This window comes from Pseudonaja textilis, chromosome 6 (assembly GCF_049901715.1).
Source record: "Pseudonaja textilis isolate UNSWEBS1 chromosome 6, rPseTex1.2, whole genome shotgun sequence".
NCBI classification, from domain to species: Eukaryota; Metazoa; Chordata; class Lepidosauria; order Squamata; family Elapidae; genus Pseudonaja; species Pseudonaja textilis.
The window spans coordinates 23,780,805-23,796,992 of NC_141995.1; the positions used below are offsets into that span (position 1 = coordinate 23,780,805).

At 33.6% G+C, this 16,188-nt stretch overlaps 1 protein-coding gene across 4 annotated transcripts in view; it reads left to right on the forward strand.

Annotated features, from left to right (window-relative positions):
* NR3C2 (nuclear receptor subfamily 3 group C member 2) overlaps positions 1-16,188 on the forward strand; it is a 145,130-nt gene that overhangs the window by 87,576 nt on the left and 41,366 nt on the right. For all 4 annotated transcript variants that reach the window (XM_026698132.2, XM_026698129.2, XM_087936058.1 and 1 more), the window contains exon 4: positions 15,473-15,589. In XM_026698132.2, the coding sequence (XP_026553917.2) occupies positions 15,473-15,589 (117 nt within the window). The remainder of the gene's footprint in view (positions 1-15,472; positions 15,590-16,188) is intronic.

Sequence of the window (16,188 nt, forward strand, 5' to 3'; positions counted from 1 at the left end):
AATTTATTTTTAACTTTATAGGGAACACACCCAGAACAAATTCACTAGGTCCAATATTGCAATATGCATATTTATATCCAGGATATTATATTTACATATCCCCTTCTCCTATAATTCGCTACTGGTATTTCTTTCAAAGATGAATAGAGTATTCTTTAATTGGAGACAACAGTATAGATTCACAATTATCAAACAATAAGATTATTTAGTTATTTATTACATCTCATTTGTCGATTTTAGTGAATGCACAAGGGACTAGCATTTTTTAAACCAAAGCCAAATTAAATAAAAAACACAGATTTAATTAACAATAACTCTGATATTAACATCATTTAACAATTAAAAGACTGGCTAACGAAATAAGTCTACCTACTTGTTTAAATGCTGAGGGAGTGGGTGCCAAACGTAGCACTCGAGATGAGGTTTAGGTTGCCTGGATATAATGCAGAAGGATTCCCAATTTTGTTTCTAATTGATTCCTAATTAGAAAGATGGGCCTTTGATAGCTGGACATCCTCAAAAACCATCTTAAAGATGGTTATTCTGAAGGACTTGTAGTGTTTTGATTTCAAATCTATCATTTATTGATTAATTCAATTTATATGCTTTCCAACTCACAGTTCAAGCTGATTAACAACAGTGTTATGGTTCAGCCTTTCTCAGTTTATATTGCTTTGGTATATTAATGTAGTAAGAAGACGTAGGACACTAACTACTCCAGCGTAAATAATGAAGTGCATGATACAAATGATCTCTCTAACTTGAAAAGAATCTTGGAATCTTTTCAGATTGAAATGCTTTATGCCTTTAATAAAAAAAAAATCAAATAACAGCTACCTTTGCTTTCTGAAAGTCTTTTTGAACTTGATAATTAGATATAGATGGTTCAATGCTTTGTATGTCTAAAGAAATCCACCGTAGAAGCAGTTATCTCTACAGACATATGCTTTCTTGTTCACATAAGACAAAGCTATTATCTACTGCACCAAAGTGAATGAAAAAGAACATATCCAGTTCCTATAAAAATAACCCACCACAGAACAAACAATTGGTCTGTGATATTAGTGTTAGAATAATTAAAGTAGTTACAGGGTAAATTTAATTTAGGCTTTTTAGATGGGGTGGTATTTAAATATGCTTCAGATATTAACTTCCCTTTAATACCCCTTTTCACTAAACAACCCAACAAAACAAAATAAGAACTACTTTACTATTTTTGATAAAGCTTTCCTACATTTAACCTGGTTAGGAAATGAAATAAAATAGAAGATGCTTTGCAAGTCTGTTTTAGTATTTTTCAGATTTTCTTGTTTGTATATGTGCTTTCAGTTGGTACCTTATTTGTAACATGTAAAGAATTTTTGCTTCACTAATAAAATGTGGGCAAGTTGGCTAGAGTTAATGAGGTTAGCTGGCCCCATATAAGAAATGGTGAGATAGATTTGGGGAGGGTGTATCTATATTATTGTATAACAAAGAGAAAATAAAATGTACATTGAAGTATGAATGCAGTGGGAAAATGTGAGGTCTAATGAGGATATTAAAAGATTATTATTGTGAAACAAAGGAGGAAAGGGCAGAAAGTGGTGAAAAAATATTTTAGAAATTGCATCCAGAGTGATCATGAAATAGGAAGCATTGCATATTTAAGATAATTAAAAGAATGCACTTGGTTTAATGATTTTTTTTGTTTGGTATGTTATAATTTATCAGATTGTTTATTCAAAGTTAATTGTTAGCATAAATAGACAACCATTCTATATTTGAATATTCTAGCAGTTGAATTCACCCAGTTTATGGGATTGTCTGGTTTCTTCTTCATTTATAAACAAGAATTTTGAGCGCTGCTCATTTGAACTGCTTACAAGAGTAACTACAAGCAGCAACAAGGCATGGGTTAGAGACAGTCAAGGAAGAAAAGGAACCATTCAAGATATGTCAATCTAAAGTCCCCCAAATATGCTGGGACAATCGCACTATTTAGTTGCTTTTTAATATATCAAGGTTGTTTTGAAGAAGGTTTTACTTTTATAGTCAATCCATTGATTTCTGAGGCTCTTGGAAATACTAGTAACAGTGCCTACTTGTCTACTCCATATTTATTCAGAAATGTATCTCTTATTAATAAGTATTTCTTATTCTTGTATATGTACTTATGTCAGTAATAAAATTATCATTATATTGAAAATCCAAAGGGCTGAATTGGTTGAAATATTTTTTTTGGTCTGTCCTTACAGTGTATTTTCTCAACAGTTAAAAATTTCAGCTTTCAAAATTAGTAGTCAAGATGTCTGGGAAGGCTGAGATGTGAAATCCCAATTCATATAGGACATCAGTGCAGAGATAAGTAATTAAAGAGTTAGTTAAAGAGAACATTATAAGAAGTGTTGTAATAAGATTATTTCCAAATGGGAAACAAGAAAACGACAAATATTTAAAACTTAAAGTAACAGCCAGTTTGAAATAAATTATGGTTATAGTTTCTTCATATAAAGTACAATGATAAAGTTAGAAGAAGACAGTCTATCCATGAAGTTAAGTTTGTAGTTTAATTTTTATTGGGATCACTTCACAAAGTACCTAACAGTGAATTTTTCATAAATTAAAAAAAACAACAACAGGAACTTATAGCTCTCTTTTATCCCCAACATCATAGGCCAGTTAAAATTGGATTTACATCATTGGTAGAATTGGCATGAAATCATTAAATACATTAATTATTAGGAAATATTTATTTTGATATGAAAAATCATACTTAAGCTTTCTTTTGTACTTGCTTAAAAATATTTTTCCTGTCTTAATTAAACCAGAAACAAAAATGAAAGTTGTCATCCAGCATATTTAAGGGGCACTGTGTGGAGAAATGTATGTTAGCATCTGCTTTCACAGAAATATGGAAAGTAGCAAAAAATATGAAATGCAGAAAAACTAATGGTGTCTCATTTTAAGGCAGTGAAAAACTGATACCTCCAAGGGTGATACTTTTGTTGTTTTAATCTTAATTCTTAATTAACTTAATTAACTAACATTCACTTAATGAGAATGATTCAATTTAGTTGGATAATTAATAATCATGATATTTGTAGAATGGATATTTTCTGTAAAATTGGTAAAACAAGGAAGCATGGGTGGGATGAAAAAAAAAACTTGAATAAGATATAATATAGCAGAAGTGGTTTTCAGCAGGTTCTGATCAGTTCTGAAAAACCAGAAGTGGAAATTTTGAGTAGCTCGGAGAACTGGTAAATACCACCTTTGACTGGCCTTGCCCCCATCTATTCTCTGCCTCCTGAGTCCCAACTGATTGGCTGGGTCTTCTTTGGTTGCCCTGCACAGGAGAATGGAGCTGGAAAGCAGGTTAGTGGAGTGGGGAATAGGATTTTGCAGTATCCTTCCCCTGGAGTGGGGTGGGAATGGAGATTGTACAGTATCCTGCCACACTCACCAAGCAATGCCCACCAAGCCACACCCACCGAACCGGTAGCAAAAAAAATTGAATCCCACCACTGATATAGATAGATAAAGGTAAATGGAATAAAATTATAATCCACCAGGAAACTTGCAAAAAGGGGATAGAACCATGATGGCAAACCTATTCCATGCTTGTTGAAGTGGCACGCAGAGCCATTACTGCCGGCACGCAAGCCCTCACACTAGAGCAGGTCTACTGTGCATACATGCGTGCCACCCGCCTGCCAGCTGATTGTCAGTATTTGGTGGCAAGGGAGATGCATGCGCATGCGCGGAGATGTGTGGTGCACGCGGTGGGTCATGCATGGGGACATGGTGGGAGCCACGCACATTGCCTTCTGAGTGCTGGCATGCAAGTGCACGCAAGTGCACACACAATTATTGGCCCAGGAGCCCAAAAAGGTTAGCCACCACTGCGCTAGAAATTTACTCAGAAGGAACAGAATCTCATGGACAGGATTAAAATGTTTTAGAAGGAAACTGTCTTGTTCTCTCAGATGATGGGGAAATGGTGGTGTTATGACATCAAAAAAAGTGATATATACACCAACAATATACAGTATACCATAGGTTGATATGGTCCTTGATATAAATTAGTCCTTGAACTGAATATTTCTGTAATTTGTTTTGGAGCACACAGTTGATTGCATGTTTGACTGAATTGTTGGACAATTATTATATTATCCTTAATTTATAATGTTTAGGTGAAGACTTAAAATTTGGGTCCCTTTTTCATATTCAGTATTTTGGATAATAAATTATATGCTTACTATTGTTGTAATAGAAACTGATATTTGCATCTATGCCCTGAAGATAAAATATTCTACCTTCTTGTTCAAACTGAAAAAAAAGAATTCATTCTGAAATGTATTTCAGAAGAAAATTTTGATGAAATTCTTTTTTTTAATTTTTATTGGTTTTTAAAAACAAACATAAACAAACAAAACATAAAAACATCAAGCTATCTTCCATATGTGTACATACAGTATGCTGGTTGGTTTACAAATTGTTTTGTGCCTCCATTTCGTAGTCTTCAATTACAATTACATTGCATATAATTCTCATATTTTCAATCAAAAATTAAATACCTTAGTATCATTATTAATCAATCATTTGACTATACTTTTATTCATTCATGTTTTACAAGATAATCATTGAATTTTGATGAAATTCTTATGAGTCAAACATGACTTGTACTGATTTAATGCAAAGTAGACAAGAATTTTGAATATCTTATCTTTCCCTATATGGTCATCTCAAAAGCAGCATTCTTTGTTACTTCTTAGGTTTTAATTAAATCCCAAAGCAAAGAGTGAAACAAGGATCCATTTTGCTTCTCTCATTTTAACTTTTATATTCATTATTGGTAGAAGCTTTGACAAGTTGTATCCTAGTGGTGACCAACAAACTTCTTTTGTTTATTTTATAAACTGTTAATGTCTCCATGGTACGAATGTGAAAACTATCTCAATGATACAAGTGAGTCTTAGAGTCTTGTCTGCTGTTACAGAGAGGGACGAATGGTTGACAGGTACAGTTAAACCAAAATCATCTTCAATTATCATTTACCACTAGTTTTAGTACCAATCAATCAAAGTTTTTAAATATCTCAGTGTTTCTCTACAAGGCTCAGCAATCTGGCAAGCACAACAAGGGCCGTCACCACCTGGGTTCACAAATTCTGAAATACTATTCTCTGAGATGGCAATAATTATGTCCCAGATGCAACAGTAATATTTAGAACTAAGGTCATGAGCCATCTGTTATACAGGGCGCAAATTTGCTATTAGTATGACGTGTGTTCTGTTGAAGATGTCCAATCCAAGTTTCCATGTACTCTGTTGCAAATAGCCCAATAGGTATCTAAATTTCCAATGAGACTAGAATCTGTTTCATCTCAGGCATATTCCTTCACCACCTGATATTTGTTCACACTAGTGTCTCTTCATGTTACTTGACTTTGCAAGATAACTTTGGGTTATCATGAAAGTCAAAGTTGATCTACATTTAATTTATTTTTGGCTTATCAACTCAATTTAATTGCTTGGTTGGAGTTAAAGCAATGAACTTTTATGGCTTCAGTTATTTAATATGACTAAAGTACAAATGGTATTTGCATGGGGCAGGTTTGTTTAGAAGTCCCTTGCAAAGTGTCTAACTAATATCTAAAAACAAGGATAACATTTAAACTTTTTTGATCTAATGTCCTCACTCCTAGAAGAAAGATTCAGTAATATGCCTATAAAATCGCCCTGTCCACAGAGGGAATTTCTCATCACAATTTGCACTGCTCTTTTTATAAGACTTGGTAAACTGACCTAATAATGCCTATACCAAGCCCTAGTTATGACACCTCAAGAGAAAGAGAATGCTTTCCTTTCAGCTAACAGGTCATATTTAGAATAGAACAACAGAGTTGGAGGTCGTTCAAGCTCAGGCAGGAAACCTTACACCATTTCAGACAAATATTGTGATATCTAAAGAAGGATTACTAAATTCCATTCAATAATTGTTACTGTTTATGCTTATTATCAATATCTTTCAGAATTTCTTCTTTCAGAATTATATTTTTAATTATACTTACATATACATTTTGATTAGTTGTAATCATTTTGTTTTATGTCATTTGACCATATATCAGTAAAATAAATAAATGACCAATGAAGTTATTGGCAGAACTCCTATCACATGATGATAAACATGGAAAATTAAGGAGGTTTCAAAGTGATTTTATTCATTCATTCATTCATTCCATTTCTGCTTCACCCATTTCACTTAAATGATATGGATGGTTTATTATACAAAACAACCCTCATAATATAAAACATAAATGGAATTAAACAGAAAAAAGCAGAATTAAAAACCCTAAGATAAAGATATTCCAAGTTAAAGAGTTAATAAGTTTAAAAGATGGAAAAAACATCTTCGTGACATGAATTACTCCCAGGTCACATAGCACTGTCTGATGTCCATATCAATTGTCAGAGACAGGTCTTCACTATCTAGCTGAAGGCCAAACGAGTGGCACCCACTTGCCTTTGGGAGTGAAACCTTCCAACAGTCAGGGACAGTGGCACAGAGGGCTTTCTTCCTGGGTCCTGACAGTCAAAATTCTTTAAGTGACAGAATCCACAACATGCCCACCCTGCTCAATGAGGTGGAATAAGAACAATATAATTGGAATGAGACAGCTCCTTAGGTAACCTAGTCTCATGACATGATTGTAACATAAGTAACAGAAAATAACATTGCTACTTCCAACAAGAAATATAATCAATAGAAATGTGCCTTTGAATCGTCATTTTTTTTGTTTAAATACTTGTATCCTTTTTCCAGAAACACCTGAGTTTTCCTCTTTTTAATTTATATCTACCTTGTTTGTTTATTTGTTAGTTTATTAAATTTATATGCTGCCCACTATCAAGCAACTTTGTGTCACATAGAATATCATAAAAACAGCAATATAAAACAATTAAAAGTTTAAAACATTGAACAATAAAAGTTACCAAAAATGAGTGAAAATACATATCTGCAAGAAGGATTATGCCTGCAATCACCCTGGGCATATCACCAACAATAAAAATAAAATTGAATGGCGCACATAATAAATAAAATGGAATGGAGCACTCAGAGCCAATTCCCAAGATTTTTTTTTTAAACCAAGAAATAAAAAATCAGGCAGTTCAATTGGCATACACTTGAACCCCAAATATCAGCAAAATAAAAACATACCATTTTCCTAAAATGGATATTATGAAGATCATCCAGGCTTCTGTGGGCAAGCTACCTATAATCAACAGTGGGATTCAAAAAATTTTACCACCAGTTCTGTGGGTGTGGCTTGGTGGGCCTCGCTTGGCCATGGCAGGAGAAGGATACTGAAAGGATACTCCCCAGTCCTGGGGGAAGGTTACTGCAAAATCCCATTTGTTCCCCACCCCACTAACCTGTGCAAGGCAACAAAAGAAGACCCAGCCAATCAGCTGGGACTTAGAAGGCAGAGAATAGGTGGTGGTGGGGCCAGTCAGAGGTGGTATTTGCCGGTTCTGCAAACTACTCAAAATTTCTGCTGGTTAGAACCTGCTGAATACCACCTCTGCCTATAATGATTGGAAGCCATCAGAAAGACACTGAGGATGTCTAGTTTCACCTCTTGAGAAGAGGGCATCAGGAGCCAAGCAGTGGAAAGCTTATGCCTCCACATCTTCCGCAGAATTTTACTAAAAGACTTTACAGCTGCAAGCTGTAAAAGGGGAAAAACTATTAAGGAAGAAAGATGATATAGCTGCAGGAATGTATTTTTGTTTGCAAAATTATAATTTGTGAATCTAGGACCATAAAGACAGCCCATTCCAGCATTCATGTTTCAAGAGGAAGCAAAGTATTGGTGCTTTGTAGGAATAAATGAGTTGTGTAGAATAGAATAGAAGCAAAGGATTCCTAAGATTCGATTGACTGGCATTGCTTGCTTAAGTTACCTGTTATATTTTGTAGCTAGATGTACCAGTGTGTTGAAAGAATTGCTGGTGTTTGGAAGGCCACTAAATGAATAGAGAAAAATTTAAGTTTTGGAAAAATGAAAATGTGTGATATTATTTAAACACATAAACTTTATTTTCTTCTTTATTTAAAACAACACTTGTACTTTTTCTTAGGTAATTCTTTTTTGCTCTTGCTCCAGTTGTGGCCTTCACTTACATCCAGTATGCTAGTATAAAATGTTGAAAGCTCAACAATTCTTTTTTCCCCACCACCGCACATATATTGTGACCAATCATTTGTAGATACATTTCATCCAATTTTCATACTTCAACTCAAGAGAAGTGGCTTATTACTTATTAGTTTACAGTCAGACCGTTCAGGCTTAAACAGAATTGGAAAAGTTAATTACCACAAGGTCTAGTTTGCTCTAACAATAAGTAACCAGTTATGGTGAAAAACTGAATATGCAATATTTTATCATATGGCTGGGATTTGAACATGCCATTGAATTTGCATTGCAAAATGTTTTTAGGGGCTGCACTAATTCATTTCCCAGATTGTTCTAACCAGTTCGAGCACAGTAAAACAAGGTTATATAATTGACATGTGATGTAGCCTAAAATAGTGAATGCAAACATAGGCTGCTGTTTCTGGGCAGTTGGCAACTGATAAAAGAGGGAAGAAAAAAGAAAGAAAACTCTTTAGTGTATAAAATAGACTTTTTAAAGATTAAAATGCAATAGTCAACAGAGGGTGTCCCCATCCTAGAGACATACAGTGTGGAAAACGTCTGTAGTTGTTTCTATAGTTCTTCTATAGTAATACAGTAACCTTTTTAATAGTTTTATTAAAATATTGTCAATAACATTAAGAGATTATTTTAACACTGTTTCAAGAGCTAGGACTTTGAATTTCACATACAGGTATGTACGTTTTGTTCTTTCTTCAAAACACAGAGCTTCCGAACCACAGCTCAAATAAATCTTTCCTTACCTGTCTACCTTACTAATTCGAGAGCTTGCAAGTATGTGGCAGCACTGATAATAGCACTGATTTGAATGAGAGTGATGAGCTGAAAGCTGCCAGGAAAAGTTTATTGCATAAACAATTGGGTAAGGAAAGAAAAAAAAGAATTAGCTGAGTATGTACAACAACAGTTAGAATTGTTTAAGTTAGCCTGGTTAGACTGCCAAGGATGCTGCCCTGCCGAAAATTGTGTGGGCGAAGTATGCTTCCAAGATCTGAAGGCTTCCGCTTCTGCTTCCTCAGCTGGCTTCTTATCAATGATTTTCCACGGCTTATTTTTATTTCATTCCATTGGCAAATAATTCAAAAGGCCATTTCTAATGTGAAATGAGACCCATTGTAAGTTATGTGAAGTTAATATAGCCAAGAAGCTGTTACTAATGTTTATTTATAAGCATGAAACAAGCTTGTGGATGTGAAGATAGACCCTGGCTTTGGTTCTACAGAATTCTTCTATCACTTAGCAAAAATAAACATACAAAAAATTGGGGGGTAATTTTCCTGCAGAGAAAAAACAAACGTATATGTACATGTGCATGTGCCTCAGCTACATAGCATCAGAAAAAGAAAAGAAAACTGGGCACCCGCTGGAAACCTATCCCAATGATTTAATACATATAATAGGCAAAAACATTAGGACTGAAAAAAAATAGGCATACTCTGTTTATTTGATGTAATTAGCGATATATTGAGTCTGCTAAATAGTTATGCTGAAATTAATTTCATGTTATTTGTGGACATTTACATTATTGGCATAATGATATTATTATCAAATAATGCATGTTGCGTGAATGTATTGTTTATGTAATTTGGAATGGTATAAAGTGCTGGAAACAATGCACTTCAATATTTAACAGATATTCCTTTTGTTTGTTGGTTGGTTTTCCCTCCAATTACCAATTGGTCCATTAAATTGAGATTTCAGTATAGTACAATATCTGATTTATCAACTATTTCATAGCAGAGATTGCAATTGTAATGGCTATTTGAATATTTCATGCACTTCATCACTGTGAATGAATGAAAAGACAATAGATCAAAACCTGTGTAATTTGTTCATTTATAGCCTGGGTATCAAACTCAGGGCATCACATTGCTGTCACGTGACGTATTGCGATGTTTTTTCCCCTTCACAGAGCTGGGGAAGGCATGCCCTGTGCATGACGCATCCAGCCCACTGGCCGCCAATTTGACACCCCTGATTTATTGCATTGAACACAAAAAGGATACCCTTTTTTTGTTCTAACATTATGTGGCCCTATTATATTTGAATGTATTTAAATATTCTGGTTTATCACAAATTTGGTGAACTATATATCAAGAATAACTTATTTGTGTCAAAAATAAATCTTTCTCTTCTGGAGAAAGAATAAATTTCAATGTTCTTCTCACCAGTGTGGGAATTTACGAACCTAATGTCCTTTATTTATCTTCAATCAATATGTGATCCTATAATAAAGTATTCCCCACTTTTCAATTTTTCATATTATCTCCATGTTGTCCTTCAATTGAAAGAGAAAGAGAAGGCAATTATGATGGATTTAGTTTAGTGACTGCAATGTTTAATTTTTTCTTCTAATTATTTTGTAGTGAAATGTTCATTATTTCTAATCCTATAAGTTTAATTTAATTCTAATAATTTTTCAATATTGGCAGTGGGGTACATGTCAATTAATCCCATATTGCTGTCAAAAATCATAACTTGATACACATTAAAAATGTGTTAAAATATTCTTAGAATATTCTCCAATCAACAAAATGTAAATTTGCCCTATAGAAGTGATGTCTCTTGTCAGTAGATATATACATGTGACATTTTAAAGGAAGACTTCATTTGGCACATAGTGATTTATACAGTTTTGAAAGATGAAAACTTTGTAAAACTTACAATAAAATGCCCATTCAATAAACATTTTACAAAGGCTGGATGTATTTAGCCAATAGATGCCTTGTTCAGTTTAAGGCTCATTATATTTTAATGCTATAAATATAATGTAAATATTTATTATATATGTATTCCATATTGCTATTTCATCTTGACCGTGAACTAACAAGAATTAGAACCAACACCAGCATCTCAATTAAAATTAAATATGGGAAAATGCTACTTAGTAAAAAAAAGAACATTAGGTTGAACATTTTAAACATCAACAGTGTATGATTTTGCCAATACTGCACATACTGATGTTAGTATGGAACAAATTACAATTACCGAGGTTCAGGATACAATATGGTTGTTAAAAAAATGGCAAACCAGCTCACTTAGACAAGATAATCTGCAGAGCTCTTCAAACATGGTGGAGATCGTTTGTTGCAAGACTCACTGTTGATGACAGGAATGTGTCCTGGAAGATTGGAGCAGGGTGTAATCTTTAAAGTACCAAAGAAACAGAACCTCAATGATTGTAACAACTGGAGAGGCATAATATTGCTATGTGCAATGTTCTGTGCCTTGTGTCACTCAGTAGATTGCAGTGTGAAGTGGATACATATCTGCATGAAGAACAAGCAGAATTCAGGAAAGGATGCTCTTGTAACAACCATATCCTGACCTTAAGAAATATCATCGAACAGAATATTGAATTCCAGAAACCAGTAGTAATCAATTTTATTGATTTTAAAAAGGCATTTGACTCAATTCATTGAGAATCACTATGGAATATTGTAAAATCCCATGGTATTGCTCAATGTTTTTATCAACATCTTTAAGAGTCTGTATTATAATTCCAGCTGTTATATATGAATGAAATTTAGAAACACAGCCTTCTTTAACATCAGTACAGGAATAAGACATGTATACTATCGACATTCTTGTTTCTCCTCTCCATGGACACTTCATTATACATAGAGCGATAACAAAACTCTGGCATCCCTTGGACAACAGCTCATTTAATAGGTTTAGATTTTGCAGATGACTTTGCATTGCTTGGTGAAACAAAAAGGTGCATGCAAGAAAGAGTATCAATTTAGATAATGACAGCAGCAAGATTGGCTTATGTATACATTTTCAGAAGACCAAAATCATTTATGCAAGTTGGAAGTGCTCAGGGTAATATAATAGTCTGTGGTCTGGCTATAGAACAAATCCAACAATTAATTTATCTTGGTAGCATTATGTCTATTAACAGAGATAAAGATATGGACATTAACTATTGAATTGGAATGCAGTGGTCATATTTCAGTGTACCTGCCCATAAGTATTACTACAAAGATAACACTGTTCAAGAGTTCGTCATACCATATATTTGTCATGCAATATATGCTTGAGAAACATGGAAGTGTACAATCAAGAAGATTAGATGCTTTCCAACAATGCTGCTTGAGAAGAATCCTCTGTACCTCTTACAGTGACCACATTACTAATGAAAAGCTACTACAAGTATCAGATTTAGAACACCTATTAAGTACAATGAATGAACATCAAAGGTTTTTGACCATATCTTACGTATGCCTAAGACCAGCATCCAAAAATTGCACTAGAGAAACGAAAAAACAAGGCTGGCCTTGAAAAACTTGGTGCCAAACATTCAAGGAAGATCTTAAGATTATTAATATCTCTTGGGACATTGAAAATGTTGAGAATGATTGAAAACACTTGCTGCCCAATGTCTCCTGGACAGGACCTGATCGTGGTGGTGGTGGTGGTGGTGGTGGTGGTGGTGGTGGTGATGATGATGATGCATTCCATATGCAGAGTGTGAATTTGTCCATAATATCACAAAGATAGACATGCCCAAAATTAGTTTCAAGCTGATGATTAAAACTAATTGTATTGTGTTTAATTTTTGTAAACAATTACTTTTCCAACTGGAAACCTGTATTAGAACAAAAACATTAGAACAGAAACCAGCATTGTGGAGGTTACCAGCAGCATATTTAATATATCAAATTCTATGAAAGGTTAAATGAGATGGAAGTACAATTTTCCCAATGGAATGGAACTTAGGTTGTAGTTTATTCTTGGGAAACTACAAAATATTTCAACATTCTTACTTTTCTGGACTGAGGAAAGCATTTCAAGGGTTAAATGCAACATCCTTCAATTTGCTCTTTTGCAGGTAATATCCTAATATCTCATTAGCAGAGCATACTTGCCTGTGAAGTCTGTGAAGAGATAAAAAGCTATTTGTGAACAGATAGAAACAGTTCATCGCTTACATATTATAACTATAGGAATGTTCAGAATATATACCTTATTCTTCCAGTGTCAATACACAGGAAAAATATATAATTATATGTGAACTTTTTTCTCTAAAATGCAAATTTATTTATCATTTGTACAGAAGTTCAACTTTGAGTTCTAGCAATGAAGAGGCAATGGCTAATAAGTAATGTTGTTATGACAACTAAGCCTATTATTTATGTTTTTATGTAATTGCCTGATTGTTGATTAAAATAAGATTGACCGATCAGATTTATGACTACTAAAGTTTTCTGTCTGAAAAGCATTCTTTTGAAAACGTATACATGATCATTATGTAATTTGCAATTTTTCCACTGTGTCAGATTTTTTTAAAATAAATGTCATGCTTATGCCCAGATATACAATACACATATCTCAAAATGTTACTTTATATTTTAAAATCTTATTAGACCTTTTCATCTTTGTATGTAAACTAGCTCTATGTATTCTGAGGAGTGCTGTAGTTTACTTCCTTATTAATTATTTAGTCTGTATAACTTTAAGCTCTAGTGTTATGGAATAAGTAAGTTTCTGTACTTTCTTATTATACCCATAATTCGAACACTACGTACACATACAAAATGGTATGGCTTTGGATAATCATTTGTGATTGTCATCTTAACTTTTTTTAATCCCCAGTGCATATGCTGCTGGAAAACTAGGGAAGCAAATATAAAATGCTTGAAGCTTGATCTGCAAGTGCACTAGGCAAACAGCAGGTATTAAAGCATTCCTTTCAATGCATCTTCCCCAGCGCAAACTCACTTTCCGGTAATCTCTTCCTCTTCAGCTAATATAAATACAAACATCCATTTCCTTCTCACTAATTATTCCAATGTTGGGGTGAGCATTCTTAAGAGAAGTAAGGAAAAGGATATGCATTTTTATCGAATTTCTTCATGAGTCAAATTCCAGAAATCTTCCCCAGTGTTAGGGCTCAATAGCTGTTTGGGATCTTATCTTTTTGACACTTTAAAGCAAAGAAAAGCTGAACTACAACCATACGCATAGTCAGAGTCACAAGATTTCCACTTAGTGACCACTTTGCCTAATGACTAAGTCACAGAAACCAATTGCATACAGTGTGTTCTAAGAAACTGTAATGGTGACTAGGAGAGAGCGGGGAGGGAAGGAGAGAGAGAGAGAGAGAGATGCTGGAAGGTTGTAAATGCAGGCATTGGTCACAAAGTTACTTTTTTATCCCCATTGATCACTGTTCGAAGCAGTGACTAAACACCAACAAGTTATATAATTTGAGTTTGAGCATTTGTTCTTTACCTGTAGTAAGAAATCTGGTTTGATTTGTTCAATTATCCACTAATTTATTTGCATGGTTATACAATGGTATTCTCAAGATTCTTCTCAACACCAGTGTCCCAAAGTATCATACATTTTCTATCCTCCTTCAAGTCAATTTTCATTTCCACAGAACATCCCAGGCAATTCCCTTTCTTGGACTATTCTGATCATTGTATCTTTTCATAGACCTTCATGGCTGTTCAACCAAGATCTAGTTTGTAATATATTTCTTGATTGCTTGTTTATTTACTGATGATAGTTGAGCCTAAAAGGCAAATGTTATCTACAATTTCATTATCAATTCTAAGACTGGTTGTTGTTTCCATGGTCTTGCAAGTAATTTTCTCTCAGTGGCACAGTTACTATTCAGACTATAAGTTGTAGTTTGCCATGTTCTTTCCATACTGTGGCTTCATGACCTGCATATATGTTTGCATAGGGACAATGAGATGCTGTTGGATTTCCATTTTAACAATCATGTTCTACAGCTTGACATGGTTGACACAGTTGAAAGGCCTTTCTATACAATTGTGGATATGCTTATTTCATGCATGTTTAAGCTTTACTTGGTTTTTGACAGGATTTAATGTATAACTCGTTTTGCCATATAAACCCTTTTATACCTCTTCAGCCATCTTTATTTTTGATAGTAATATCTGAATGAACTTGAGTTCATTGAAGTTTGTATCATAATAAATTCGTGAATTTTATAAAATTCCATCTGGAATATATTACGAAAGAAGTAAATAAGGTTTCACCCTCTAAGTCACTGCTTTTAAATACATGAATATGGATGTGATTAATTAATTTATTTATTGAATGAATGTGTGCTTTCAAAATTGTTATGAGCGGTTATTTTTAAATGCTCTGGCAGATTTAAAAACAATAAAAGTTATAAAAGTTGGAAGAGGAGTTCTTTCATGTTTAGAGCTGTGAGTGTGTTGTGGACAGTTTATTTACTGTATATTGTTAAAATAGAATTTATTATATTCTGTCTTTTATTTATTGCAGGGCAGCACAACTATTTATGTGCAGGACGGAATGACTGTATAATTGACAAAATTCGAAGAAAAAACTGTCCAGCTTGCAGATTACAGAAGTGTCTTCAAGCTGGAATGAATTTAGGAGGTAAGTAAACTATGAGTATTAGTACTTTCTAGTATTTCTCTTTTTCTTTTTCTTTGGCAAATATATGTTACACCCGATTCTTTTTAAACCAGTATGAGATGGATGAACTTGGAAACTCTATCCTGAATTCCTCTACTGAGAAAGAGACATTCTATAAAATGTCATAAAATCTTACTGTCATTCTCATTTTTAAAAAAATAAGTAATAGTTCAGAATAAGAACAATGAGTTAGATGTTGACTGAAATTTTAGTGGAATATCAGGCAGCTAATTGGACTGAAGTATTGGGATGGGTTATGTTGGACGGATTTTTTTCTTGCATTATTGTTTTTGTGGTAATGCTGTGAAAACATTCCAATAAAATATCAGGTTTAACCAGAGAAAAACTATGTGTTATCTGTCAGATCTCCTGCTATGTTCCAGCTTAGAAAAAAACTAATTATAGTAAACATATGGGAAAATATAATTTAATTGCATAACTATTCTGATAGTTTTTTAATTATATTATTTCATATTTATCCGGTTAAATAAGTAGCATAACTTTTAGTCACATATCCTTTTCAAAGTGAACTGTATAATTAAAGTTCTCCCATGAGCTGT